A 25,787-nucleotide genomic window follows, 5' to 3' on the forward strand; every position below is an offset into this window, starting at 1 on the left:
CGCAGTCGGTGGCATGTACTAGTTTTACCTTTATCACCTAGTTGCCTTGGGTCGTGACCACCTCCTTTCTAGAACTCTCAGCCAATAAGTGTTTGTACAATAAGTACATTTGATAGTGTTCAAATTCGAGCTGAAACGGGGTTCACTCACACAACGGGTGGGAGAAGGTCTGACACTATCCGACTTGGCTGTGAAGGGGGGGCTTAATGGAAGTACAGAGTGGTTCACTTCCTCCCCGTTGCAGACACTGCCCTGTGGATCAGGTCAGGGCAGGATGAGAACTAAAACAAAAGCTGTGAGAAAAGGCTGGGATCACAGCGCCGGTGTTATCCGCGACGCCTTTGCTTATCCCACTTGATTAGCCCTGCAGAAGCCTGGATGGTTTCTATGTGCACCCACATGTTCATTCTTACCCACATGTCCGGTCTGGGATTAAGAAAGTACATCTTATCGTATTCAATCTTAGTCTTTTCCCTTTTTATACACTGACGGTCGAAGTTACATTTAACATGTGTAAGCAATTCATATATTTTTGTTATATTTTATATTAGGCCATAAAGAAGCAAATATACAATGGTGAATAGTTTAAATGTATGAAAATAGCTGCGGAATGAATGTTGAGAAACCATTGGTATCTGTTGTGGATGCTGCTGTTATTAAGGGCTGCAATGTTCAGGTCACACACAAACACACACACACACAGGCACACAAACACACACACACACACACACACACACACACACACACACACACACACACACACACACACACACACACACACACACACACACGCTCGATAAGAAGGGAACCTCTCTAACACTGGCATCGTGTCATAGTGTGTTATGCCCACGGTACCGAGACAGACGTTGCTATTTAAAGCCTGCACTACAACAACAGCAGCAGCCCCCAGAGAGAGAGAGAGAGAGAGAGAGAGAGAGAGAGAGAGAGAGAGAGAGAGAGAGAGAGAGAGAGAGAGGGCGTGTGTGTGCGTGTGTGTGTTAATATTGACTAGTTTTGCACCTAACCTACCCGCCAAACTTCCGTGTATGTGCGTATACAAACACCCCCCCCCCCCCCCCCCCCCCCCACACACACACTCACACACACACACACACACACACGCACACACACACACACACAGGTACTTGTGCTTATTGCTTATCTTGGCAGGAGGTTGAGCGTCTGCTTTTTCACTCCAGCTCTGTAGTTAACAAGCTGTGCCCTGTGAGCTGTTCTCAAACCGGCTCCCGCCCACACCTCCGGGGCCCCGGGCGCTGTGTGGCCCCGGGCCGACTCCCTAGCCTCCCAGATCCCCCCCCCCCCCCCGCCCCTCCCCTCCACTGAGGCCGGAAAATGTCAAGTCGAGTCCATTTTATTTGGTTAGCGTTAATGGCAGAAACAGTCTTAAAGGGCCATGTATTTATGACACCCCCTCTTACTCGAACCCCCAAAAGGGCAAGTACTCTATCTAGGAAGATAACATGAGGAAGGAATGGAGTCCGCGAGATCCCTCCTTCCAGGGATGGTAAGGAGTGCAATGGATGCTATACTTGACATACATATATATGTGTAACTTGAAAAGAAAACATTTTAAGTAAAAAGAGTACTGTTCATGGTGATGAGGGGCTGGCTGGTGAGAAGTCTGGTAGCTGTCAGGTGGGCTGCATAGGTGTCCAGTCAAAACTCTGAACAAAGCATCGTCTTCCCACGTTCCCATCCGAGAGAGACTAACAGTTACCCCGACGGAGGTGCTCTGAGCTAATGATACGGCACCTCTAGCTGGAGCAGCACCTCTGCTTTGTTTCCTGGCAACACTTCTGTGAATAATAGTAGGATGTCAGCAATGAAAGCCCCGGGAGATAATTGCACGCCGTAGTAAGACATGTCGCATTCTTTCCACCCAGAGCTAAATTAATATCAATTATATGAGAGTCTTGCTCTCATTTCTTGGCGTATAAGACCATCTTTATTGCCTGGATTGGGCAGTATTTAAATTATATATATTGAACATGTTTAGGTTATTAATACAGCGCAATAAATCTTCAGGACTTTCGTGTCCAGCATCATCAAATAGAGACAAAGCTATGTGTTTGCCTGGCGGTTCCTTCCTTATACCTTGGTCAGTGGGTATAAAGTGGGCCATGTTTGTGCATTAATTCAAGTGGTTGAGCTGCAAAAGCCTAAACAGAATTCTTGCGTTTTAGGTGCCAGGCTGGTTATTCATCTGCTCTGACTCTTACTTGGCGTGCAGGCCTGAAGGCTATTGCGGGCCTTACACCCGTATGATGGACAGCCGATAAGCTGGCGCATTTCCACCGAGCCACACACATCTCTCCTCTGAACCCGCCCGCATTTCGCCCGTGAAACGAATGCGTCCGCACAGCCGCGAGATGGAAAAAGTGAGTGAAGGAGCCTCATCAGCATTCTCGGCCTCGCTCATTAAAAAGCCTCACGCGAGCGGTGAGCCAGCCTCTCGCTGCTCAGTGTGTGACTGAACTAATGTGGCCCAATACCAGATCAGATTGTATGGCTGACTGCATGAAAAGCCTTAATTCCAGTGGTGAATGGAACAAAAGGTGACCTGACAAAGCTGATGCTCTGCCCTGGATGAGTCAGGCGCTGTCATCAGGCATGACAGCACGTGCACACGCAAACACACACACACACACGCTTGCAACATGCACACGCGTGCACATACACGCAAACGCACGCGCAATCATGAATACCACAAGCGCACATTCATGAATACCACACACACAAGCGTACATACACACACACACACACACACACACACACACACACACACACACACACACACACACACACACACACACACACACACACACACACACACAAACACTCCAACACACACTTATATAAGCCCACCAATCACACACACATGCACACATGTGCGCACGCACACACACACACACACACACACACACACACACACACACACACACACACACACACACACACACACACACACACACACACACACACACACACATTAAGAAACAACACTCAAAGTGCCAACACATAGAAAGACACATTACCTTCGCTCACCTTATGACTCCAGGTTGCCTATGGACCTTTGCTGCGTTCCTCATGTGCCATGTGTTTTTCTAGCGTTGTGTGGTACCTGGAGAGAGCGGTGATTCCTAAGTCAGCAGACACTGATCTATGTCTTAGTACATTACCAGCTACCTACTCTTCTTTCCGTGTCTCTAAAGCAGATGCTGTGTCTGGAGGCTCTATCTCTCTCCAGGGTTCAGACAACAACATCTGAGATCTGTATCAGGGGGGGGGGGGGGGCTCTGCGTGTGTTTCTGTGTTCGTTGGAGTCTCCCAGGAGCAGAGGAGAGAGGTCCCACATCAGTGAGCTGTAACCTCAGACTGATAGAACGCTACATTAAGTGAAACCCTGACCCGCTCCTCTGACACCGGAAGAACCTGGAATACTTACCGGCTGAATGCCAAAACATGGGCTCCTTACCGGCTGAATGCCAAAAGTATTGGTTTTCCAATGGTTTCAAATGCAATACCAAGGATAGCTGCCGAATACATGACTCCATGATACATGTATACATGATTTCAAATATTTTCGGCCACAGTGCTAAATAATAATTTTGCTATGAATTTATGAACATAAAAAGCTCTGGGTGAGTCTATATATAAGTATAGGAAAGGTACAACTAGTGATATAAATATCATTCACATCCTGTATACAGAACAGGGAACATTGGCTGTGGGACACCGGGAACAAGGCTGTGAGCAAACTACATGTGTTTGAGTAAGTCACGTTGAGTTACGCGCTGGCTCAGAGACCGTGTAACCACAACCCTGCTGTCCACTGTAACATTCTCATACCACAGCTGTCCGTCCCACCAGCTTCTCACCACACGCACACAGATGTGTGTGTGTGTGTGTGTGTGTTTGCGTCTGTACATGGGGCGCGCCTGTGTATACCCCTTGAAAGAAAGCCTTTAAGCGTTTGTTTATCCCAAAACTGGGTCAAAATCCCTGCCTTACAACGTGTATTGCGCTGTCCCTGAAAAACGAAGTCATGGTTTAGACTGGGTTACTGACCTCTCACAGACTTCCTCTCTGGGCGGATGATGCAGTAGGGTCCCCCTAAGCACTTCCTGTCATCATCATCAGTGAAGCGCCCGGCCAGGCGGCTCCACCCGTTGGCCGTGGTGATGGTGAGCCATGACGCAAGCATGACTCGCTATTGCTGCTTCTGATTATATTGCGTTACGTAAATAGACAAAGCCTTTACCTGTGAGCCAGGCTGATTTATATCAAAGAGCCTCTGCGTTTCCCAGAAGTTGCGCCCCCGATGGAAGGAAGTGATTAATACGAGAGGCAGCCGGAGCACTCCTCGCCGTGCGGTCGGGTTAGCATCGCTCGGCGTGTTGTAATATGGTCATATTTACATTTTGAGTTAAGGGTTGACAGGCACCGGTTGCCTAGGGATTTGTGTTTTGTTTCCGAGGCCAGAGCCAAGTGTGTGTAACTGTGTGTGTGTGTGTGTGTGTGTGTGTGTGTGTGTGTGTGTGTGTGTGGGAGGGGGGGGGGGGGGGGGGGGGGCTGGGGGTATGGTAGACAGAACCACACTCCAGACCATAATACACGGAGATGTGTCACACTGAGCCTTGCTTGTTATTTTACTTCTGTAGTACTCTCCCTGTGAAAGTGGTTTTGCTGCTGCCAGCGGTGGCCATTATCACCTGAGTACAGCGTAGGCGGACACGGTCATTCATTCGTTTTGATTGACTGATTAATTAGTTGCTACAGACCATGACCTAATTCCGTGTATGAGGCATAGGATCGAAGCAAAATGACCTCTGGGTTGTTGTCACACTTCCTGATACAAAAGCCCTGTCGCTGGCTGACGTCACTCCCACGGCCCCGAGCTAAACCTTTTGCTCCTGCCCTTATCTGGCTGTGAACTTTGACCACTGGCTGAATATGTGCACTCCTAACTGCCTGGAGAGGTAGAGGTCGTCAACCCTCTGACCTCCACGCCGCATGAATCATTTACACTAATGACAGAGTCTTGCACACAGCACCATGCCACACCCTTCCTGTGAGCGGGGCATCAGCTGATCCAAGAATGGTGAGGTAGAAGTCAAGATTGTTGTAGCGTGTGAGGAGAGGCGGGGAAGTCGAATTAATTAATTTAAAAGAGAGAAGGTTTATCCCCTTATTCAAATTTCTTCAGCTACCGGACAGGACTTTGGTCTGACTCATGAAGCACAACAGGAGACAGACCTTTTTATCAAAGGACCACTCACAGACGAGGGAGACAGAATGTCTTTTGTGCCCAGCTTTGTGTTCTCTGAATGTATCTGCTTATCTCCCTCCCTGACTAACTTTATAATGAACTTCCTGTGAGTGATGACATCACTCACACGCCTCAAAAGGCAGGCCCTGGATTAAAGTAAAATGGGTGGAGTAATAGTCTCGAACACGCGCAGACACACACGCACACACCCGCACACACAAATGCACACACACATTCATAACAATAGGCTCACACATGTGTACGACGCATGTGCACACACACACACACACACACACCCGTCGTGCATATGCAAGCACCCCTGTTTTCACCCCGCTGTCCACAACTGGCTCGTCGGAATCTCAACAATGTCTCTTGAAATGAATGATGAAGTGGGATTAGGACAAGCCTGGTCCATGCAAGGGCCAACTATGTTATGATAAGCCCACTAGCTTCAGGGGGGCCAAGGCTAGCCATTGGGATTTAGCAACCCCCCCAGCACAAGTACACTCTGTTCCCTCAACACACACCTCTGGTTTCTGCCACCAATTGAATCAACACGCGTTGTTTGTAGCCTTTGTGCTGCAATGTTTGGTTAGCGCATATGTCAGTGGTGGGTCTGTGCAGCCCGGTAAGGTTAGGTGACACAGTTAAAACAACAGCACTTAACACCCGGCAAGGCTGAGCACTTGGAAATGGAGAGTGCGGTGGATTAGCACGTTCCAGATATATTTTAAACTTTATTTTTATCAGGGACGTAGAACTTGTTTTATATGAAAGAATACCTGATCGCATAGATGAGTCCAACAGTACAAACTGTCCTTGTTCCTTGATATATGTTTTGTTTGATATGTACTGTACATTTAACCAGGTAAACAGAGAGAAAAAAACCTGACTGAGCTCAAGAAAAAACCCTCAAAGATCTGATAAGCCAACTGCGAGACAATATGGGCTCCGTTGTGTTAGCTGCCAAGCGCTGGGGAGATAAGCATGTTTTTGCCTATGTTTGCTGTGCCTGACTTTCTTATCTACCGTTGAGCCATCCCGCAGGCTGCCTTTGTCTCCATCGAGGCTTGTGCAATTATTTTCTTTTACCTTGTGTTTATTCATCCTGTCTTTATTTATTGCAAATTAAAATACTACTACTGGAAAACACTATAGGGGAAGGATACCAGTGCAAATGCCTCAGCCTGCAGGATAGCTCTGCACATGGTACCGATAGACTTCTGAAAGCACCCTTTCTTTGACTGGAACACAGTTGTAAATAGATTATGGGAGCAAAAATTGTATTAGAAAGCTTTTTATTCAGTATTGCATGGCTGATATTTATTTGTATATTGTAGTAACAATGTGCTGACTGAATACATTTTTGGTCATATGTTGGATGCCATTCATAGGATGATCATACAGTAAATAAGCACCATTATAAATAATTTCAAGCAGGCTTGCACCTGCAACACAATGCTTTGTCTTCTTTGCTGCAGGTACAGCACATGATAGTCTGAAAAGCTTTTGAAATGGGACGCTGTGACTTTAAGAGGGCGGAGCCATGTGAGTGCTGAGCTTAAAACATCATTGCTCACAACAACACTAGTCGACCATCGAGTAGAATCACTCATTAGTAACAGTATAACTACGGTGCTGCTGTGCTGTGCCTGAAGCATAGGAAACACAGGCACTCTTCATTGTAACAAAGATCGCACAAACCAAGGAGTTATTTATTATTTTTTGTCTAATGCAAAGAGGACTTTAGGGGTCTGGAAGCCAGTGAACACGGCGAGATTATTTTGGTAAGTAATATACTGAAAATAATACAGAAAAACGGTGCCCAGTATACTCTGCCTGAGACGAATGCTTATTGATTGATGAGTGTTAATATTTGCTTACATTACTAACACCTTGATACACTCCTTGGGTTGTGTTTCACAAAGGGTGGAGGGCATTAACAGCCATCTCATTTTCAAATCAAATTAGATTCAGCACACAGAGTATTTTGTACTACATGAGTCATACAAACTTTCAAAAATGGTTTGCCATTGACTGAATTTTTCAGTTCTGTTTCTCTAGCACATAATATTAGAACACACTTTCAGGGCTTTACCGCTGTATTTTATTATCCAGCAAGCTGGTGTATTTCATCATTTCCTAGACTTGTCAAATAGCAAAGCTGCGTGTGTGTTATGGTGTGAGTCACTGCCTCCTAGAAGGCTAACCATTATTATCTCAATCCGGTAAGGTGAGGGGGTGTGCGCGCTGTTTGCTTGCCGCACAGGTAGAGCGGGTATTGTTGCTCGGAAACCGCTTCAGGGGTGTCTTACGCGGGGTGTGATTTTCCTCCTACAAGGGTTGCGTGCAGCTTCTGCTGCTCTAACCTGAGGCGGGATAATGTGTTCAGATAGTTTGTGAGATAGGAATCTCACAAACCAACCACCACCTGGCCTCATCAACGCAACCAGCATCCACCAGCACTCCCCCACTCTTTATAATGATTTTGGCAATATATCCAATTTCAGAGGAGCACAGGAAACGGTCTATCTTAAATCTCACGGTAATAGAAAACCCAGGCGTGATTGGATTCGGGGGCCCCAAGGCCAGCCCTGAAACAAGCTGCGTACAAATGCCTCCCTTAGAGTGGCTAATGCAGCCCATGGCTACACATCATTTGTTTAATCCTGTTGCCTGTAAATGCTCTCATGGTTAACTGCCAGGACCATCTCTTTGCACCTGTTGTGAGGGGAAGAGCAAGGCCCCCTGGGGTCCATTATCGAGGATCATGTTGCCTCCCCATCTTCACCCAACCAAATGGGGGGCCCCCAAACGAGGGAGAAAGAGTAGGTGGGGGTGGCGGGGGTCTGTGATGCCTGGGTTGGCTTTTTCTTTTATTTTTATCAGACAGACTTACTTGCTGTTGCTTGCTGTTGTTGTTCAAGCTTTGTTTCATGCCAGCTGTCTGGGCATTATCACACACACACACACACACACACACACACACACACACACACACACACACACACACACACACACACACACACACACACACACACACACACACACACACACACACACCCCTTCCTGTCTGGGAGAGTGGTCTCCTCAGTCATCGGCAGGACATTAAAAGCTGCAGGACAGTGTGTCCAGGGATGCATATCTGGGTGATGGGGCAGACAGACTTATTACAGGACAACAATTCAAATTGTAATGGATACGTGTGCGGATGGACATCGCCGGGTTGATAACCTGTGTCGCAGCTGCTAAAACATTGCACATCAAAGAGCTGATCTTATAAAAAAAACGGGTTAATTTTGACCTGGGATATTACTGTCTGGCTCCTCCAAAATAAAGGTTGTAATAGACAGTTGAATGGTCTTCATATGCTCACTTTGCATTATGATGAGAGGGCACAATAATGCACAAGTACTGCCCACAATACACATGAAATCAACCAAGAATACATGCAATCATTTTGATGGGAGGATTTCTTTTGTCGTAGGGTTTTGACAATAACGACCAAGTAGCAGTGTTTCACTTCCTTCACTCTGAGCATTTAGCTTGCGGTTGGTTCAGTCCCATCACACGTCTAAGACATGTCGGGGAGACATCCAGGTCCTCTGAACATCGAGGTTGTACACAGTGGAAGGTTTCACTGTTGTTGGGCACTGCATGCACAACAATGCCCTACAGAAACAAATTGTGAAAACGTTTCCCCCCTGGTTGAAGAGATGGTTTTCAGAGGGATGATGGAAAAAAAGTAGTGGGCAGCCATCAAGGTGTGATGTGTTGTGTTTGACCCTGAGTTAGTCCCTTTTAGATACCAGGTAAGCGAATAGTGTGTGTGTGTGTGTGCGTGTGCGTGTGCGTGTGCGCGTGCGTGCCCGCGTGCGCGTGCGCGCGTGTGTGCGCGTGTGTGTGTTTGTGTTGGACAATCTGTGGCCGCCGCATGTTTCCATGACCTTGTAGCGTCCGTGGGGGCTCTCCGGGCACGAGCGTTTGAAGTTCCATCGCTGTGAGCGCTTGTCATTCCTCTATCGGAGCAAGCGGGGAGAATGTGGCTTCATCAGGAGAGGTCTCTTTTAACAACTAAGTAACTAGCATCCCAAGAGTCACCCTGTGTTCCTCCTGGCCTTTAAACAATAAGGCCAGGAGGACGCCGGTGTTACGGTGCTGTAGGTTAGATTCAAGAGCTGTCATTTTGTCACTTTTCAGAAATGCCATCACCATCTGTCAGCAAATGAGCGAAATGCTCTGTGATTTTCCTGTTTTATTGCACCTGCCTCTGTATGAGACAATTACAATTTCAGACCGGTCATGTCTTCCCTGATTGGTTCGGGGAATCCATCATGTTTGTCAGTCACAGGTGTGTGAATGTCCACTTCTCAATGCCAGAGAAAACATAGGGAGGGAGGGAATGTTTGGAGGATTGTTGAGAATTTGTACAGAAAATCCCTGTACAACTTTCAAATCGTACCTACAGCACCTTTAAAATAAGTTTTATTTTCTATTTATAGTGTCTTAGCAGCAATGTGGGCTTTCAACTCATTCAAAGTTCTTTGTTTTCAACAGGTTCATTGGAATTAACAGCAGCAAGGATTCAAGTCTTTCCTGGCTTTGATGCGACCCGACTTTGTCTGGAGCATGTCCACAGCAGGCCTGACTGCTCAGGAGATCTGTCTGCCCACAGAAAGCCCCTTCCTGCGGGCCAGCTACTGTCACAGCATGGCTCGATCCAAACCCTCATGGAGCAATCCGCATGAACGAGAGAAGTGAGTGCAAAGGACGCTTACAGGAGGCGCATGCTCAGAACATGAATTAAACGTATGCTGAGACCGTAAACCTAAATCTGTGATCTACATTATCGCTTGCAATAATATCAAAATTGGGATAAAACCCAGCTGTGAAGTGGTAATTGATTTTAAATGCCGTGTTTCTTTTTTTCTATCAACAGGCTGTTGTACTTCAGTATGGAATCTCAACATATAGACCCAAGCTTCCCATCCTATCAACCACTACCCCCTACACTCAGTGTTGAGAGTAAGTATAGAAACTGTCTAGACGCTCTGCGCTTGTTGACCATGTCTGAAGCCAGCCGAAACCTTCCTCCCAGAGTAAAGCCCTGTAGGGAGGGATTACTTATTTTAAGATGCATATTATTTTGTCGGTTTTGGAAATGCTGAACCCACTTCCTAACACTCAAATATAACTCCCATGTTCTTGTTTTTCTTCCTACTTTGCGGCCAAAAAAAGCCCATATCTAATTCTAAGTGTTGCGCTGCATGACATTTCTCACATTCTCACCGTTCTCCCGCTCTCTCTCCCCTCCGACAGAGAAGAAACACAGCCAGAAGAAGTCCCCGCCCGCCCTTCCCTTCCTGACACTCAGCCCCGAACCGTGGACTCCCAGCCCGGACGACGACCAGGTGGTCCCGTCCTTCCAGAGGCTGTCCATTCACGAGCGGAGCAGCCCTCCCCAGACGCCCGGCAGATGTTCCAAACCCCTGCCCCCCCTCCCCACGCGGCCGGACCACTGCCCCGAGCAGGATATGGACCGAGAGGTGGAGGAGTTGTTCCTCGGCACGGAGGACAGCCGCTGCCTGGTGCCCGACCTCTGCTCCAAGCCTTCCCCTTTCCGCTACGGGGCCCCCTTCCGAAGGAGCTTCCGGGACTGCGGGAAGATCAACCAGGCCTACTTTGAAGGCCCCACGGTGCAGCCCAGGCCGCCCCAGCCCCATCCGCTCCCCGGGAGGGAATCGAACAGGGAATCTGTGGAGAAGCATCCCCCGGAGCCGCCCGAGCCCCCCTCGGCGGGGGGCCGGGACAGGGCTCTGAGGAAGCTGCGGCGGTCCCAGTCGGGCCCCGCCGGCTCCAAGCCCTCGTCTTTCCGCTCGTCCTGCCGCTCCCGCCGGCCCCCCGCCATGGATAGAGCGACCGCCCCTCCCCCGGTGCCCCCGCGGCCCAGCAAGACGGTGGACTACCGCCGCTGGTCGGCGGGGGACCCGCACGGCGCCTACAGCGACGAGGACAAACCCCCCAAGCTGCCCCCCCGGGAGCCTCTGCCGGTGGGCTGCTCCCGCACCCCCAGCCCCAAGAGCCTCCCCACGTACTTCAACGGGGTGATGCCCCCCACCCAAAGCTTCGCCCCGGACCCCAAGTATGTGAGCCTGCAGAGACAGAACAGCGAGGGCTCGCCCTGCATACTGCCCGTGATCGAGAACGGCAGGCAGGCCAGCTCCACACACTACTTTCTGATGCCGCTGGGTCGAGGCGGGAGAGGGGACTCTACTTGACTCTATAGGGGACCACCACGGGGGTGTTGGGGAAACAACGACATGGAAACGGTGATATCGGACACTTCCGTCCCTCAAACTGCTGCTTACCCCTCTTTTGTTTTGTTTGGTCGATGAGTTTTACTTTTATTTTTTTGACCCCTCTGTATTCTGAAGACACAGGGTATGTGTGCACTGCATTCAGTTACTGGAAGCGTCGAACGGCGTTTGTGACGAGAGACGATTTACCGAGGACAAACGACGACAGCTACGACGACCACGACAACACGCGCGTCTCGGGTTAGAGGTCGTAGGTGAACCGTGCCACGGATTATTTTTTTATATGAATATTATTTCACCGAATTCAACGGTGTGCTATTCTTTGGCTCATTCTGTGGTGCAGTTGAAAGGGTACAAGCGGGACTTGCGCCTTGCGTTCTCAGTGTTTTGTGCCTGGCGGGGTGGAGAGCAGGTGGGCGACGCTCGTTCAGTTTAGTGTGAACCGATTTTTTTTTTTACATTGCTTTTGAATCTCACACGGGACAAAAGGTCAGTAGCGAAAACCATGTATCAATTAACGTATCTATGAAGCTTACATTACCATTTTTATGTCTATATGAAGGATGCATAGACGAAAAACAATCCCACTCTTATGTTCTGTATACATACATGTGTTCCCCTGCATGTCTCCACTACAACCGGTATGTAGTTCCCCTGCCTCGGAGTGTCTCCCCCCCCCCGTCTCGGTTTGTTATTGGCCTGCCCCGCACAGTACATTTTGTGTGGATGGACATCATATGTGTAGCTATGCATTGTTCCAGAAGAATGTCTTTCATTAGTGAACGTGTTGTTGTATGTGTATGTGTTTGCGTATGTGTGTGTGTGTAGTGTAGGACCAGTGCTTCTGGTAATTTTTTGTTTATATATATCTATATATATATATATATATCTATATATATATAGATGTATATAGATTGACTTTCTACATTTTGTAGAAAAATAGTTAACAATATTTGTTACCGTGCTCTGCCTGTTTTGCATCACCTGCTCTTTAAGTACAACTTCCTCAAGTGCACACTTGTATTATTACTCGCTCGTCGTCGGTGTCCAGGTCAGGTCTTTTTGCACAGGAGTTAATTCTTGGTAAAGCTGTGAGTCATTTGCTTGGAAATAATTTGCCTCAAGTACTACCTCCCTCGATGACCCTTCAGAAAAAGGCTCTGACAATAGCCGCTATTTACTTTGCTTTACACTCTTAATGACATATGCATACAAGATAGGGTGGTGAACATGTTGTCCCCCTTCATTATATTCCTCACTATGCTCCACATTTATTACTTGTTCAATTTCACACACAATAGATGAGAAAACCCCCTTAAACTACACACACAGTTCAAACCACTTCATATTTTTTGAACAATCCTTAAAATCGCCGATCCTTCACAACAAAGGAAGTTCGGCTCACCTGATAGCACGCATGACACGCACACACACACGAACGCACGCACGCGCGCGCGCGCACATAGTGCGCGCGCACAAAGTGCATGCGCAGGCCATGACAAACTGACTTTCTTGTTCTGCTCATGCATTCCTGCCTTACATGATTGCAGTGGGTGTGGTAGGAGAGACTTTGGCTGCTGGCAGCAGGTGAAGTACATGAATTTTATTGTTATAGGTGATTGAAGTACCTTTGGGATGATATAATTAATGTAGCACATGCGTTGAGGTAACCCCTGTGTGAAGAACACGCTGTTCGGTATAAAAAAGAGAGAAAAGACACATTAGCGCGAAGGTCAAACGGTCATTGAAGTATGCTTTATATTTTACTCTCCCTCCTGGTCACGAGAAAAGAATACCTTGCTAGAGACGACGTTTTGATATAATGTCTCAACATGTTTACATTATACACTGATTTTTTTGTTATATTTAATCTTAATATATTGACATGTCTTATGAGAAGTACAGAAGAATAAAAACGACATCAAATGAAGATTATGGTTGTACTTTCATTGAGAAATAACTGACATTCTCTGCTGTGGTATAAAAACATGCACTGGGAGAGTTAAGAGAGTGTACAGTATTTAACAAAGAAACTGTCATTATGTATGGTTGATCGATCTATAGTCTTTTAAAAAGGAAAACAAAATAAAACAACTTATTTATGAACCTGTTGGATTTCGATGTGTGATTTTTTTTTTTTCTCCTCCAAGTGTGATTCAGCTGTATGGCCTGTTCCATCATCGCCCACATGCTGTGCCTTCCAGTGGCTGGCCACACTCCAGGTACACCACAGAGTCTTAAACAGACAGGCAGGTTACCTTCCGCTTCCTGGTCACAGCTAGGTGCTTTACAGCTGCTGGAGCCACGGCTCAAATAGCAGCTGGCATAATGTCCAGGTTAAGTGTTTTACAATGCTGGGGAGTGCCTTTTATTCTTGACTTTTGTCCGTGCGGTTCCACATGAATATCAACAGGGATGGGTTCAGTTCAGTTAGACTGAGTTAAAGGGAAGAGTTTGAAATGTAGAATGTACTTTTACGTCACAACGTTGCCATGGTGGTGTTGCGCCCATTTTGCGCTTTCTTAACAAAGGCAGTGACCATTTCTGTAGGTATGGTGCGCTGATAATATTGGATTGTGTCTCTGAATAGAACAAAAGCAACAGTGTCATCTATGTAGGCCAAGCCTTTAACCTGCTTCAGTCTTGATTTAGCCAACAGCTGACATAATGGGTCGTGAACATGGCTTCCTGTTTTATTATCAGCCCAATTTGCATTACAAATTGTTGCTTGTGAGGTAAGTAGGTCATGTTATTATATTGAGAGTAACGTATTCAGATATTAAAGTTGTTGAATGTAAATGCTTCACATAAATAAAAGGCACATCATCCTCTCCATATTGATTTTTGAACTTCTGGCGAGTCATATTTAAAGCTATGTGATTTGTAACAGATTAATGTGATTGGGACCTATAAACTGTGATTTATGAGCTATGGATTGTAACTATGCTTGTAGTAATGAGAACTAAATGTAATAGTTTTTAACCATTTCTTCACAGACTTCTAGTTTGCCATTTGCGCTTTCAGATTTTACCAATTTTAGCAACAACTCTGATAAGTATAAGTTTAACTTCAAAATAGATCTGAAACCCTAATCCTGAAACATTTTATGATGAGCTAAATTTCATTATCAGTTGGGCGTCTTGGTTGTTGCATTATTAATTGTTATATGACCTCTGCTGATTAATCTGAATGGACTGAGCAAAGAGGAATTATTCCCTTCCTTTTGCCTTCAAGGTTTGGCTCTCTATAACACGAGTAGTAGGCCTAAATCGTACAATAATAAGGAAATACAAACATTAATTTCCATACCATAACAGATACTGGCAGCAAATATGGCAGTAGAAATTCCAATTATCTACTGCTTTAACTACCACTAGTACTTGCTATATATAGAAAGTATCTGTTTAATAATGCAAATTATTTGAAAAGTACTATTTGCTAATTTACAAATTGTAATTGTATTAATAATAAAACATCATTGTCCTTAGTTGTTGTCGTTATAAGCAGTGGTACTTGTATGTATGAATAGTGAAGCGGTTACATGACGAGGTCCTTCCAGACAGAATATCGTCAAATCATATTCTAATGGAACATTTGCGCACTCTGGTGGACAATGGGTGTTGCGTGGCTACAATAACAGAGAATTGATCGGAAATGCGAAATGGTCATTATTTATTAATTTAGTAAAGCTTTCAACCAAGGCAATTTATATTGAATTATTTTAAGAAACCTCTACATTGAGGACACTGTGGTTTGAACCCAGAACATCTCTGTGAAGGCAAAAACCCTTATCTCATCTCCCCTGACCATAATTGGATTCACATTGTATATTGTATTATAACGTGTATTGGGTACAGGTTTTGGAAAGAAACAGCTGTTGGCCTGCTCTTTTAATTCAATCTTAGTCTTAGTTGGAACTTTACAGGCCATAATACACTTGATGAGTTTTAAAGGCATAAAACGACATTGTTAGAATTGTACATCAATAATTTCATATCAGTGTAGCCCTTAAGCAAGCAAGAAACTTGTTATTTCGATTGCCAATGTCTTTAAATACACATGAACATAAATAAAAATGAAAAATAATTCGAAACAAGTTATTTAGATTGACAATGATTATAGATACTCATGAACATAAATAAAAAGGAAAATGATTCACATATTTGGAGGAGGCAGTGATAGTGATGTTTCCATTTGCTCTACAGTTCCACCTTTTTATGACTGAAATGTGACATGGTGCAGGTTTAAATCAATACATCAAATACTTATAATAGGTGCAAACTACATTACAGTAACCAGTGTTAAGAATTTCTGGTCCTGGACTAAGATGGGGACTGGTGTCTCATCCCTCTTCATATGTACCTGAGGGAATATATTAGACATATTAGTATTGTTTGTATTAGTACAAACTATTAAAACACACACACGCACGCGCGCGCGCGAGCGCACACTTAGAAGGTTTTCATTTACCAAGAATCGCATCGTCTCTTCTTAAACCAAAGAATCCCAACGATGGTCACCAGTAGCAGGAGAACCGCAGCCAGCGACCCGAACAAGGCCCCATAGAACCCCGCCCCCCAGCGGAAGGATTCACAACGAGGGCCGTAGTACTGCTGGAGGGCGGATGACTGGCACCTGCATGTGAACAGAAAGATGGTAAATTAGATTCAAAGGGATTCTAATTGTATTCATGCCGTCCAATTTTAATCCTTGTGCGTTTTTTGTGTTGATCCTACCGACAGATAGGACCATCCTTAATGTGATTCAGACATTCTCCATGTTGATGACAGTAGCCGGGGATTCTTTTACAAGCTCCCACACACTCCCAGCGACCGTTGTTCAATTTTGCGGTGTAGTTGGCATACTGGCACTTCACATATGGCTCCAAGTCAGTGGCGTCTGTTGAGAGGAAGAGAACTATAAATATTGTCGGTTTTTTAACAAAAAATACTCGTAATAAATAACGCCACTCACTTCTAATGACGGTTGGTTGCAAGAGAAGACCATTGAGCTCGATAGTGACATTCCCGAAGGCCTGTCCTATCGTGTTGAGGGCAAGTGGATCGAAGATTTCCATCAATTCGTCATCAATTTCACTGTTGAGGAACTGGATGTGGCTTTCATTGTTTGGATAGTTGTATTCAACTATAATCTCAGCGATGACAGACCCTGCTCTAACAGAGACAGAACAAGTAAACAAACACAAATCAAGTCAAAGACAACAGCAGCAGCAATGGCATACGACGTACATGTTTGTCGTCTTAAATCAATGACCCAAAGCAAATGAAAGAAATGACCGTGAGATGTTTACTTTAATTTCACAATCCTGACTTGTTTGAACTGGTGCGCGTCTGCCATTTTGCACAGAGGTTCGAGCTGGAGAGAAGCAGAAACAAATAAACGAGTTTTAGCCTTTATTTGCAGTCAGGAGAATTCTTAATATAATATTATTACTGAACTTCATTTGGTTATCTATTATATGTAGTATTATAATTATAATCCTCATTATTATTGTCATTAATATAATTATTAGTGTAAGTAGTAGTAGTAGTAGGAAGACCCTACCTTAGTTGTCAGAGTGTGGATGAATCGCTGAGATTGGGGAGAGTTTATATCATTGAAGTCCTCCTCAAATGTGGCACCGATTGTCAGGGAAAAGTTTGCCTTTCTTTTTGGCAATGCCTCATCATCTAGATAGAAATATACCAACAAAACAATGAACTTTAATATACAATCATTTTGAATCTAATATATATGCTGAATGTAGCCAAATCAACCTTTTTATAGTCTAACCAGCCAATGGACAGAATGAGGAGTACACCATGACACTGTAGGTAAACCCTCACCAATGAAGACTGCTGATACGTTCTGCCCAAGGAAACAGGTATCTCCATAGGTATAATCTTCACAGTGACACTGGCATTGGCCAAGCGCGGGGTTGAACCCACAAGGGCTCCCACTGCACTGGCAGTCCCCTGCCGCACAATCAGGGGTGGTTGTGTTCTCGGGAGTTGAAAATGGAGTGTCATTTGTTGTGGAGGGGGAAAAACTGATGGTCGAATTTGTAATGACTTTATGTGTTGTTTCTGTAAAGGGGTGAACTGTAGATGTTGACGTGTTTAGTACGGGTGTTGGTATGTGTGTGGTGCTGCTGGTTGATATTTGGTTTGTTTTATGACTTAGAGTTGTAGGCAATATTGTTGACCTTGTGATTGTATTGTCTGTTGTCTGAACAGTTGACATTTGAGATGAATGAACTGCTGTTGAAGAAGATTGTAATCCTGCAGAATTATTTGTAACTATTGATGTTGTTTGTGGTTCTTCTGTCGTGAAACTTATATTATCTGCAGTGGAAGATGATGGAGAACTGCTGAATGAAGTCACAACTGTACTTTTTGTATCAGTTCCTGATGCAGATTTCATTGTTGTCATCTTTGATGCTGATGTGATAGTCACGTCTATGAAAGCAGTAGATACTCTATTATCTGTTGTTGGAACAGAAGAAGTTTGTGATGAATCCACTGCAGTTGAAGAAGATAAAGATTCTGCCGGATCATTTGTAACTAGTGAAGTTGTTTGTGGTTCGTCCATCGTGGAACCAATATTTTCTGCAGTGGAAGATGATGGAGAACTGCTGACTGAAGTCACAAATGTACTGTTCGTATCAGTTCCTGTTACAGATTTTATGGTTGTCATCTTCGATTCAGATGTCATGGTCACATTTGTAGAAGCAGTAGATACTATATTGTCTGTCGTTGGAACAGAAGAAGTTTGTGATGAATCCACTGCAGTTGAAGAAGATAAAGATTCTGATGGTCCATTTGTAACTAGTGATGTTGTTTGTGGTTCTTCGGTTGTTAAACTATTTTTATCTGCAGTGGAAGATGAGGTAGAACCGCTGAATGAAGTCCTTGCTGTACTTTTCGTATCAGTTCCTGTTACAGATTTCATAGTTGTCATCTTTGATGCTGATGTGATAGTCACGTCTGTAGAAGCAGTAGATTCTCTTCTGTCTGTTGTTAAAATGGTAGGAGTGTGTGAAGAATCAAGTGAAGTTGTAGAAGATGAAGATTCTGAAGGGTCACTTGTAACTAGTGATGTTGTTTGTGGTTCTTCCGTTGTTGAACTATTATTATCTGCAGTGGAAGATGAGGTAAAAACGCTGAATGAAGTCCTTCCTGTACTTGTTGCATAAGTATCTGTTTCAGATTTGGTAGTTGTCATCTTTGATGCTGATGTGGAAGTCACGTCTGTTGAAGCAGGAGATTCTCTATTGTCTGTTGATGAAATGGCAGGAGTTTGTGATGAAACAGCTGCGGTGGAAGGAGAAGAAGATTCTGATGGTTCATTTGTAACTACTGATGTTTTTTGTGTTTTTTCGGTTGTGGAACCAATATTATCTGCAGTGGAAGATGATTGGGCACTGCTGACTGAAGTCACAACTGTACTTTTCGTATCATTTCCTATTACAGATTTCATAGTTGTCATCTTTGATTCAGATGTCATGGTCACATTTGTTGAAGCAGTAGATTCTCTATTGTCTGTTGTTGGAACAGAAGAAGTTTGTGATGAATCCACTGCAGTTGAAGGAGATAAAGATTCTGCCGGATCATTTGTAACTAGTGATGTTGTTTGTGGATCGTCTGTCGTGGAACCAATATTTTCTGCAGTGGAAGATGATGGAGAACTGCTGACTGAAGTCACAAATGTACTTTTCGTATCAGTTCCTGTTACAGATTTCATAGTTGTCATCTTTGATTCCGATGTCATGGTCACATTTGTAGAAGTAATAGATTCCCTATTTTCTGTTGTTGGAACAGAGGAAGTTTGTGATGAATAAACTGCAGTTGAAGAAGATAAAGATTCTGATGGTCCATTTGTAACTAGTGATGTTGTTTGTGGTTCGTCTTTCGTGGAACAAATTTTATCAGCAGTGGAAATCGGTGGAGAACTGCTGAATGAAGTCCTTGCTCTACTTGTTTCATGAGTACCTGTTACAGAATTCGTAGTTGTCATCTTTGATGCTGTTGTCATTGTCACATTTGTAGAAGTAGTAGATTCTCTATTGTCTGTCGTTGGAACAGAAGAAGTTTGTGATGAATCTACTGCAGTTGAAGAAAATAAAGATTCTGATGGTCCATTTGTAACTAGTGATGTTGTTTGTGGTATGTCTTTCGTGGAACTAATATTATCTGCAGTGGAAATCGGTGGAGAACTGCTGAATGAAGACACAACTGTACTTTTCGTATCAGTTCCTGTAACAGATTTCATAGTTGTGATCTTTGATTCAGATGTCATGGTCACATTTGTAGAAGTAGTAGATTCTCTATTGTCTGTCGTTGGAACAGAAGACATTTGTGATGAATCTACTGTAGTTGAAGGAGATAACGATTCTGCAGGTTCATTTGTAACTAGTGATGTTGTTTGTGGTTCTTCGGTTGTTGAACTATTATTATCTGCAGTGGAAGATGAGGTAGAAACGCTGAATGAAGTCCTTCCTGTACTTGTTGCATAAGTACCTGTTTCAGATTTGGTAGTTGTCATTTTTGATGCTGATGTGATAGTCACGTCTGTTGAAGCAGGCGATTCTCTATTGTCTGTTGTTGAAATGGCAGGAGTTTGTGATGAAACAGCTGCTGTGGGAGGAGATGAAGATTCCGCTTGTTTATTTGTAACTAGTGATGTTTTTTGTGTTTCTTCTGTTGTGGAACCAATATTATCTGCAGTGGAAGATGATTGAGCACTGCTGACTGAAGACACAACTGTACTTTTCGTATCAGTTCCTGTTACAGATTTCATAGTTGTCATCTTTGATTCAGATGTCATGGTCACATTTGTAGTAGCAGTAGATTCTCTATTATCTGTTGTTGGAACAGAAGAAGTTTGTGATGAATCCACTGCAGTTGAAGAAGATAAAGATTCTGCCGGATAATTTGTAACTAGTGATGTTGTTTGTGGTTCATCTGTCATGGAACTATTATTTTCTGCAGTGGAAGATGATGGAGAACTGCTGACTGAAGTCACAAATGTACTTTTCATATCAATTCCAGTTACATATCTCATAGTTGTCATCTTTGATTCAGATGTCATGGTCACATTTGTAGAAGCAGTAGATTCTCTATTATCTGTTGTTGGAACAGAAGAAGTTTGTGATGAATCCACTGCAGTTGAAGAAGATAAAGATTCTGATGGTCCATTTGTAACTATTGATGTTGTTTGTGCTTTGTCTGTCGTGGAACTAATATTATCTGCAGTGGAAATCGGTGGAGAACTGCTGAATGAAGTCCTTGCTGTACTTGTTCCATGAGTACCTGTTTCAGAATTCGTAGTTGTCCTCTTTGATGCTCTTGTCATTGTCACATCTGTAGAAGCATTAGATACTCTATTGTCTGTTGTTGGAACAGAAGACTCTTGTGATGAATCCACTGCAGTTGAGGAAGATAAAGATTCTGCATGATCATTTGTAACTAGTGATGTTGTATGTGGTTCGTCTGTTGTGGAACCAATATTTTCTGCAGTGGAAGATGATGGAGAACTGCTGACTGATGTCACAACTGTACTTTTCGTATCAGTTCCTGTTACAGATTTCATAGTTGTCATCTTTGATGCTGATGTGATAGTAACGTCTGCAGAAGCAGTTGATTCTCTACTGTCTGTTGTTAAAATGGTAGGAGTTTGTGATGAATCAAGTGAAGTTGTAGAAGATGAAGATTCTGATGGTCCATTTGTAACTAGTGATGTTGTTTGTGCTTTGTCTGTCGTGGAACTAATATTATCTGCAGCGGAAATCGGTGGAGAACTGCTGAATGAAGTCCTTGCTGTACGTGTTCCATGAGTACCTGTTTCAGAATTCATAGTTGTCCTCTTTGATGCTGTTGTCATTGTCACATCTGTAGAAGTAGTAGATACTCTATTGTCGGTTGTTGGAACAGAAGACACTTGTGATGAATCCACTGCAGTTGAAGAAGATAAAGATTCTGCAGGATCATTTGTAACTTGTGATGTTGTATGTGGTTCGTCTGTCGTGGAACCAATATTTTCTGCAGTGGAAGATGATTGAGCACTGCTGACTGAAGACACAACTGTACTTTTCATATCAGTTCCTGTTACAGATTTCATAGTTGTCATCTTTGATTCAGATGTCATGGTCACATTTGTAGTAGCAGTAGATTCTCTATTATCTGTTGTTGGAACAGAAGAAGTTTGTGATGAATCCACTGCAGTTGAAGAAGATAAAGATTCTGATGGTCCATTTGTAACTAGTGATGTTGTTTGTGGTTTGTCTGTCGTTGAACTAATATTATGTGCAGTGGAAATCGGTGGAGAACTGCTGAATGAAGTCCTTACTGTACTTATTCCATGAGTACCTGTTTCAGAATTCGTAGTCCTCTTTGATGCAGTTGTCATTGTCACATCTGTAGAAGCAGTTGATACTCTATTGTCTCTTGTTGGAACAGAAGACGCTTGTGATGAATCCACTGCAGTTGAAGAAGATAAAGATTCTGCAGGATCATTTGTAACTAGTGATGTTGTATGCGGTTCGTCTGTTGTGGAACCAATATTTTCTGCAGTGGAAGATGATGGAGAACTGCTGACTGATGTCACAGCTGTACTTTTCGTATCAGTTCCTGTTACAGATTTCATAGTTGTCATCTTTGATGCTGATGTGATAGTAACGGCTGTAGAAGCAGTTGATTCTCTACCGTCTGTTGTTAAAATGGTAGGAGTTTGTGATGAATCCACTGCAGTTGAAGAAGATAAAGATTCTGATGGTCCATTTGTAACTAGTGATGCTGTTTGTGGTTCTTCCATTGTTGAACTATTATTATCTGCAGTGGAAGATGAGGTAGAACCGCTGAATGAAGTCCTTGCTGTACTTTTTATATCAGTTCCTGTTACAGATTTCATAGTTGTCATCTTTGATGCTGATGTGATAGTCACGTCTGTAGAAGCAGTAGATTCTCTACTGTCTGTTGTTAAAATAGGAGTTTGTGAAGAATCAAGTGAAGTTGTAGAAGATGAAGATTCTGCAGGGTCACTTGTAACTAGTGATGTTGTTTGTGGTTCTTCCGTTGTTGAACTATTATTATCTGCAGTGGAAGATGAGGTAGAACCGCTGAATGAAGTCCTTCCTGTACTTGTTGCATAAGTATCTGTTTCAGATTTGGTAGTTGTCATCTTTGATGCTGATGTGGAAGTCACGTCTGTTGAAGCAGGAGATTCTCTATTGTCTGTTGATGAAATGGCAGGAGTTTGTGATGAAACAGCTGCGGTGGAAGGAGAAGAAGATTCTGATGGTTCATTTGTAACTACTGATGTTTTTTGTGTTTTTTCTGTTGTGGAACCAATATTATCTGCAGTGGAAGATGATTGGGCACTGCTGACTGAAGACACAACTGTACTTTTCGTATCATTTCCTGTTACAGATTTCATAGTTGTCATCTTTGATTCAGATGTCATGGTCACATTTGTAGAAGGTGTAGATTCTCTATTGTCTGTTGTTGGAACAGAAGAAGTTTGTGATGAATCCATTGCAGTTGAAGGAGATAAAGATTCTGCCGGATCATTTGTAACTAGTGAGGTTGTTGGTGGATCGTCTGTCGTGGAACCAATATTTTCTGCAGTGGAAGATGATGGAGAGCTGCTGACTGAAGTCACAACTGTACTTTTCGTATAATTTCCTGTTACAGATTTCATAGTTGTCATCTTTGATTCAGATGTCATGGTCACATTTGTAGAAGGTGTAGATTCTCTATTGTCTGTTGTTGGAACAGAAGAAGTTTGTGATGAATCCACTGCAGTTGAAGGAGATAAAGATTCTGCCGGATCATTTGTAACTAGTGAGGTTGTTGGTGGATCGTCTGTCGTGGAACCAATATTTTCTGCAGTGGAAGATGATGGAGAGCTGCTGACTGAAGTCACAACTGTACTTTTTATATCAGTTCCTGTTACAGATTTCATAGTTGTGATCTTTGATTCAGATGTTATGGTCACATTTGTAGAAGTAGTAGATTCTCTATTGTCTGTCGTTGGAACAGAAGACATTTGTGATGAATCTACTGTAGTTGAAGGAGATAACGATTCTGCAGGTTCATTTGTAACTAGTGATGTTGTTTGTGGTTCTTCGGTTGTTGAACTATTATTATCTGCAGTGGAAGATGAGGTAGAAACGCTGAATGAAGTCCTTCCTGTACTTGTTGCATAAGTACCTGTTTCAGATTTGGTAGTTGTCATTTTTGATGCTGATGTGATAGTCACGTCTGTTGAAGCAGGAGATTCTCTATTGTCTGTTGTTGAAATGGCAGGAGTTTGTGATGAAACAGCTGCTGTGGAAGGAGATGAAGATTCCGCTGGTTTATTTGTAACTTGTGATGTTTTTTGTGTTTCTTCTGTTGTGGAACCAATATTATCTGCAGTGGAAGATGATTGAGCACTGCTGACTGAAGACACAACTGTACTTTTCGTATCAGTTCCTGTTACAGATTTCATAGTTGTCATCTTTGATTCAGATGTCATGGTCACATTTGTAGTAGCAGTAGATTCTCTAATATCTGTTGTTGGAACAGAAGAAGTTTGTGATGAATCCACTGCAGTCGAAGAAGATAAAGATTCTGCCGGATCATTTGTAACTAGTGATGTTGTTTGTGGTTCATCTGTCATGGAACTATTATTTTCTGCAGTGGAAGATGATGGAGAACTGCTGACTGAAGTCACAAATGTACTTTTCATATCAGTTCCAGTTACAGATCTCATAGTTGTCATCTTTGATTCAGATGTCATGGTCACATTTGTAGAAGCAGTAGATTCTCTATTATCTGTTGTTGGAACAGAAGAAGTTTGTGATGAATCCACTGCAGTTGAAGAAGATAAAGATTCTGATGGTCCATTTGTAACTATTGATGTTGTTTGTGCTTTGTCTGTCGTGGAACTAATATTATCTGCAGTGGAAATCGGTGGAGAACTGCTGAATGAAGTCCTTGCTGTACTTGTTCCATGAGTACCTGTTTCAGAATTCGTAGTTGTCCTCTTTGATGCTCTTGTCATTGTCACATCTGTAGAAGCATTAGATACTCTATTGTCTGTTGTTGGAACAGAAGACGCTTGTGATGAATCCACTGCAGTTGAGGAAGATAAAGATTCTGCATGATCATTTGTAACTAGTGATGTTGTATGTGGTTCGTCTGTTGTGGAACCAATATTTTCTGCAGTGGAAGATGATGGAGAACTGCTGACTGATGTCACAACTGTACTTTTCGTATCAGTTCCTGTTATAGATTTCATAGTTGTCATCTTTGATGCTGATGTGATAGTAACGTCTGTAGAAGCAGTTGATTCTCTACTGTCTGTTGTTAAAATGGTAGGAGTTTGTGATGAATCAAGTGAAGTTGTAGAAGATGAAGATTCTGCAGGTTCACTTGTAACTAGTGATGTTGTTTGTGGTTCTTCCGTTGTTGAACTATTATTATCTGCAGTGGACGATGAGGTAGAAACGCTGAATGATGTCCGTCCTGTACTTGTTGCATGAGTACCTGTTTCCGATTTGGTAGTTGTCATCTTTGATGCTGTTGTCATTGTCACATCGGTAGAAGCAGTAGATAATCTATTGTCTGTTGTTGGAACGGAAGAAGTTTGTGATGAATCCACCGCAGTTGAAGAAGATAAAGATTCTGCAGGATCATTTGTAACTAGTGATGTTGTTTGTGGTTCGTCTGTCGTGGAACCAATATTTTCTGCAGTGGAAGATGATGGAGAACTGCTGACTGAAGTCAGAACTGTAATTTTCGTATCAGTTCCTGTAACAGATTTCACAGTTGTCATCTTTGATTCAGATGTCATGGTCACATTTGTAGTAGCAATAGATTCTCTATTTTCTGTTGTTGCAACAGAAGAAGTTTGTGATGAATCAACTGCAGTTGAAGAAGATAAAGATTCGGATGGTCCATTTGTAACTAGTGATGTTGTTTGTGCTTTGTCTGTCGTGGAACTAATATTATCTGCAGTGGAAATCGGTGGAGAACTGCTGAATGAAGTCCTTGCTGTACTTGTTCCATGAGTACCTGTTTCAGAATTCATAGTTGTCCTCTTTGATGCTGTTGTCATTGTCACATCTGTAGAAGCAGTAGATACTCTATTGTCTGTTGTTGGAACAGAAGACACTTGTGATGAATCCACTGCAGTTG

At 43.4% G+C, this 25,787-nt stretch overlaps 3 protein-coding genes across 3 annotated transcripts; 1 reads left to right on the forward strand and 2 right to left on the reverse strand.

Annotated features, from left to right (window-relative positions):
* Positions 1-6,854: 6,854 nt before the first annotated feature.
* On the forward strand, positions 6,855-13,717 carry errfi1a (ERBB receptor feedback inhibitor 1a). Its single transcript, XM_030375406.1, has 4 exons — positions 6,855-7,077; positions 9,848-10,047; positions 10,230-10,315; positions 10,610-13,717. The coding sequence occupies exons 2-4, from the start codon at positions 9,896-9,898 to the stop codon at positions 11,566-11,568; spliced, it is 1,197 nt and encodes a 398-aa protein (XP_030231266.1). The 5' UTR covers positions 6,855-7,077; positions 9,848-9,895; the 3' UTR covers positions 11,569-13,717.
* A 1,586-nt stretch (positions 13,718-15,303) lies between these two features.
* Positions 15,304-21,266, reverse strand: LOC115557809 (mucin-5AC). The gene is made up of 7 exons (XM_030375908.1): positions 17,454-21,266; positions 17,173-17,297; positions 16,919-16,983; positions 16,582-16,781; positions 16,344-16,506; positions 16,078-16,242; positions 15,304-15,969 (listed from the first exon to the last, which is right to left on the reverse strand). The coding sequence occupies exons 1-7, from the start codon at positions 21,205-21,207 to the stop codon at positions 15,960-15,962; spliced, it is 4,482 nt and encodes a 1,493-aa protein (XP_030231768.1). The 5' UTR covers positions 21,208-21,266; the 3' UTR covers positions 15,304-15,959.
* A 61-nt stretch (positions 21,267-21,327) lies between these two features.
* Positions 21,328-25,161, reverse strand: LOC115557157 (serine-rich adhesin for platelets-like; the record flags this gene model as incomplete). The annotated part of the gene is made up of 1 exon (XM_030374764.1): positions 21,328-25,161. A coding segment is annotated over exon 1 (3,834 nt), but the record flags the coding sequence as incomplete, so codon positions are not given.
* Between the last annotated feature and the right edge of the window lie 626 nt (positions 25,162-25,787).

The sequence above is a fragment of the Gadus morhua genome, chromosome 13, assembly GCF_902167405.1.
Source record: "Gadus morhua chromosome 13, gadMor3.0, whole genome shotgun sequence".
Classification (NCBI taxonomy): domain Eukaryota; kingdom Metazoa; phylum Chordata; class Actinopteri; order Gadiformes; family Gadidae; genus Gadus; species Gadus morhua.

Excerpts from the sequence above, each read along its gene's own strand:
- errfi1a (XM_030375406.1), top strand. The coding sequence starts at position 9,896 with ATGCGACCCGACTTTGTCTGGAGCATGTCCACAGCAGGCCTGACTGCT. Across the intron at positions 10,048-10,229 it reads AATCCGCATGAACGAGAGAA|GCTGTTGTACTTCAGTATGG; the intron begins GTGAGTGCAAAG and ends TTCTATCAACAG. Across the intron at positions 10,316-10,609 it reads CCCTACACTCAGTGTTGAGA|AGAAGAAACACAGCCAGAAG; the intron begins GTAAGTATAGAA and ends CCCCTCCGACAG.
- LOC115557809 (XM_030375908.1), bottom strand. The coding sequence starts at position 21,207 with ATGACAACTATGAAATCTGTAACAGGAACTGATACGAAAAGTACAGTT. Across the intron at positions 16,984-17,172 it reads TCCACACTCTGACAACTAAG|CTCGAACCTCTGTGCAAAAT; the intron begins GTAGGGTCTTCC and ends GCTTCTCTCCAG. Across the intron at positions 16,782-16,918 it reads GTCAGGATTGTGAAATTAAA|AGCAGGGTCTGTCATCGCTG; the intron begins GTAAACATCTCA and ends TGTCTCTGTTAG.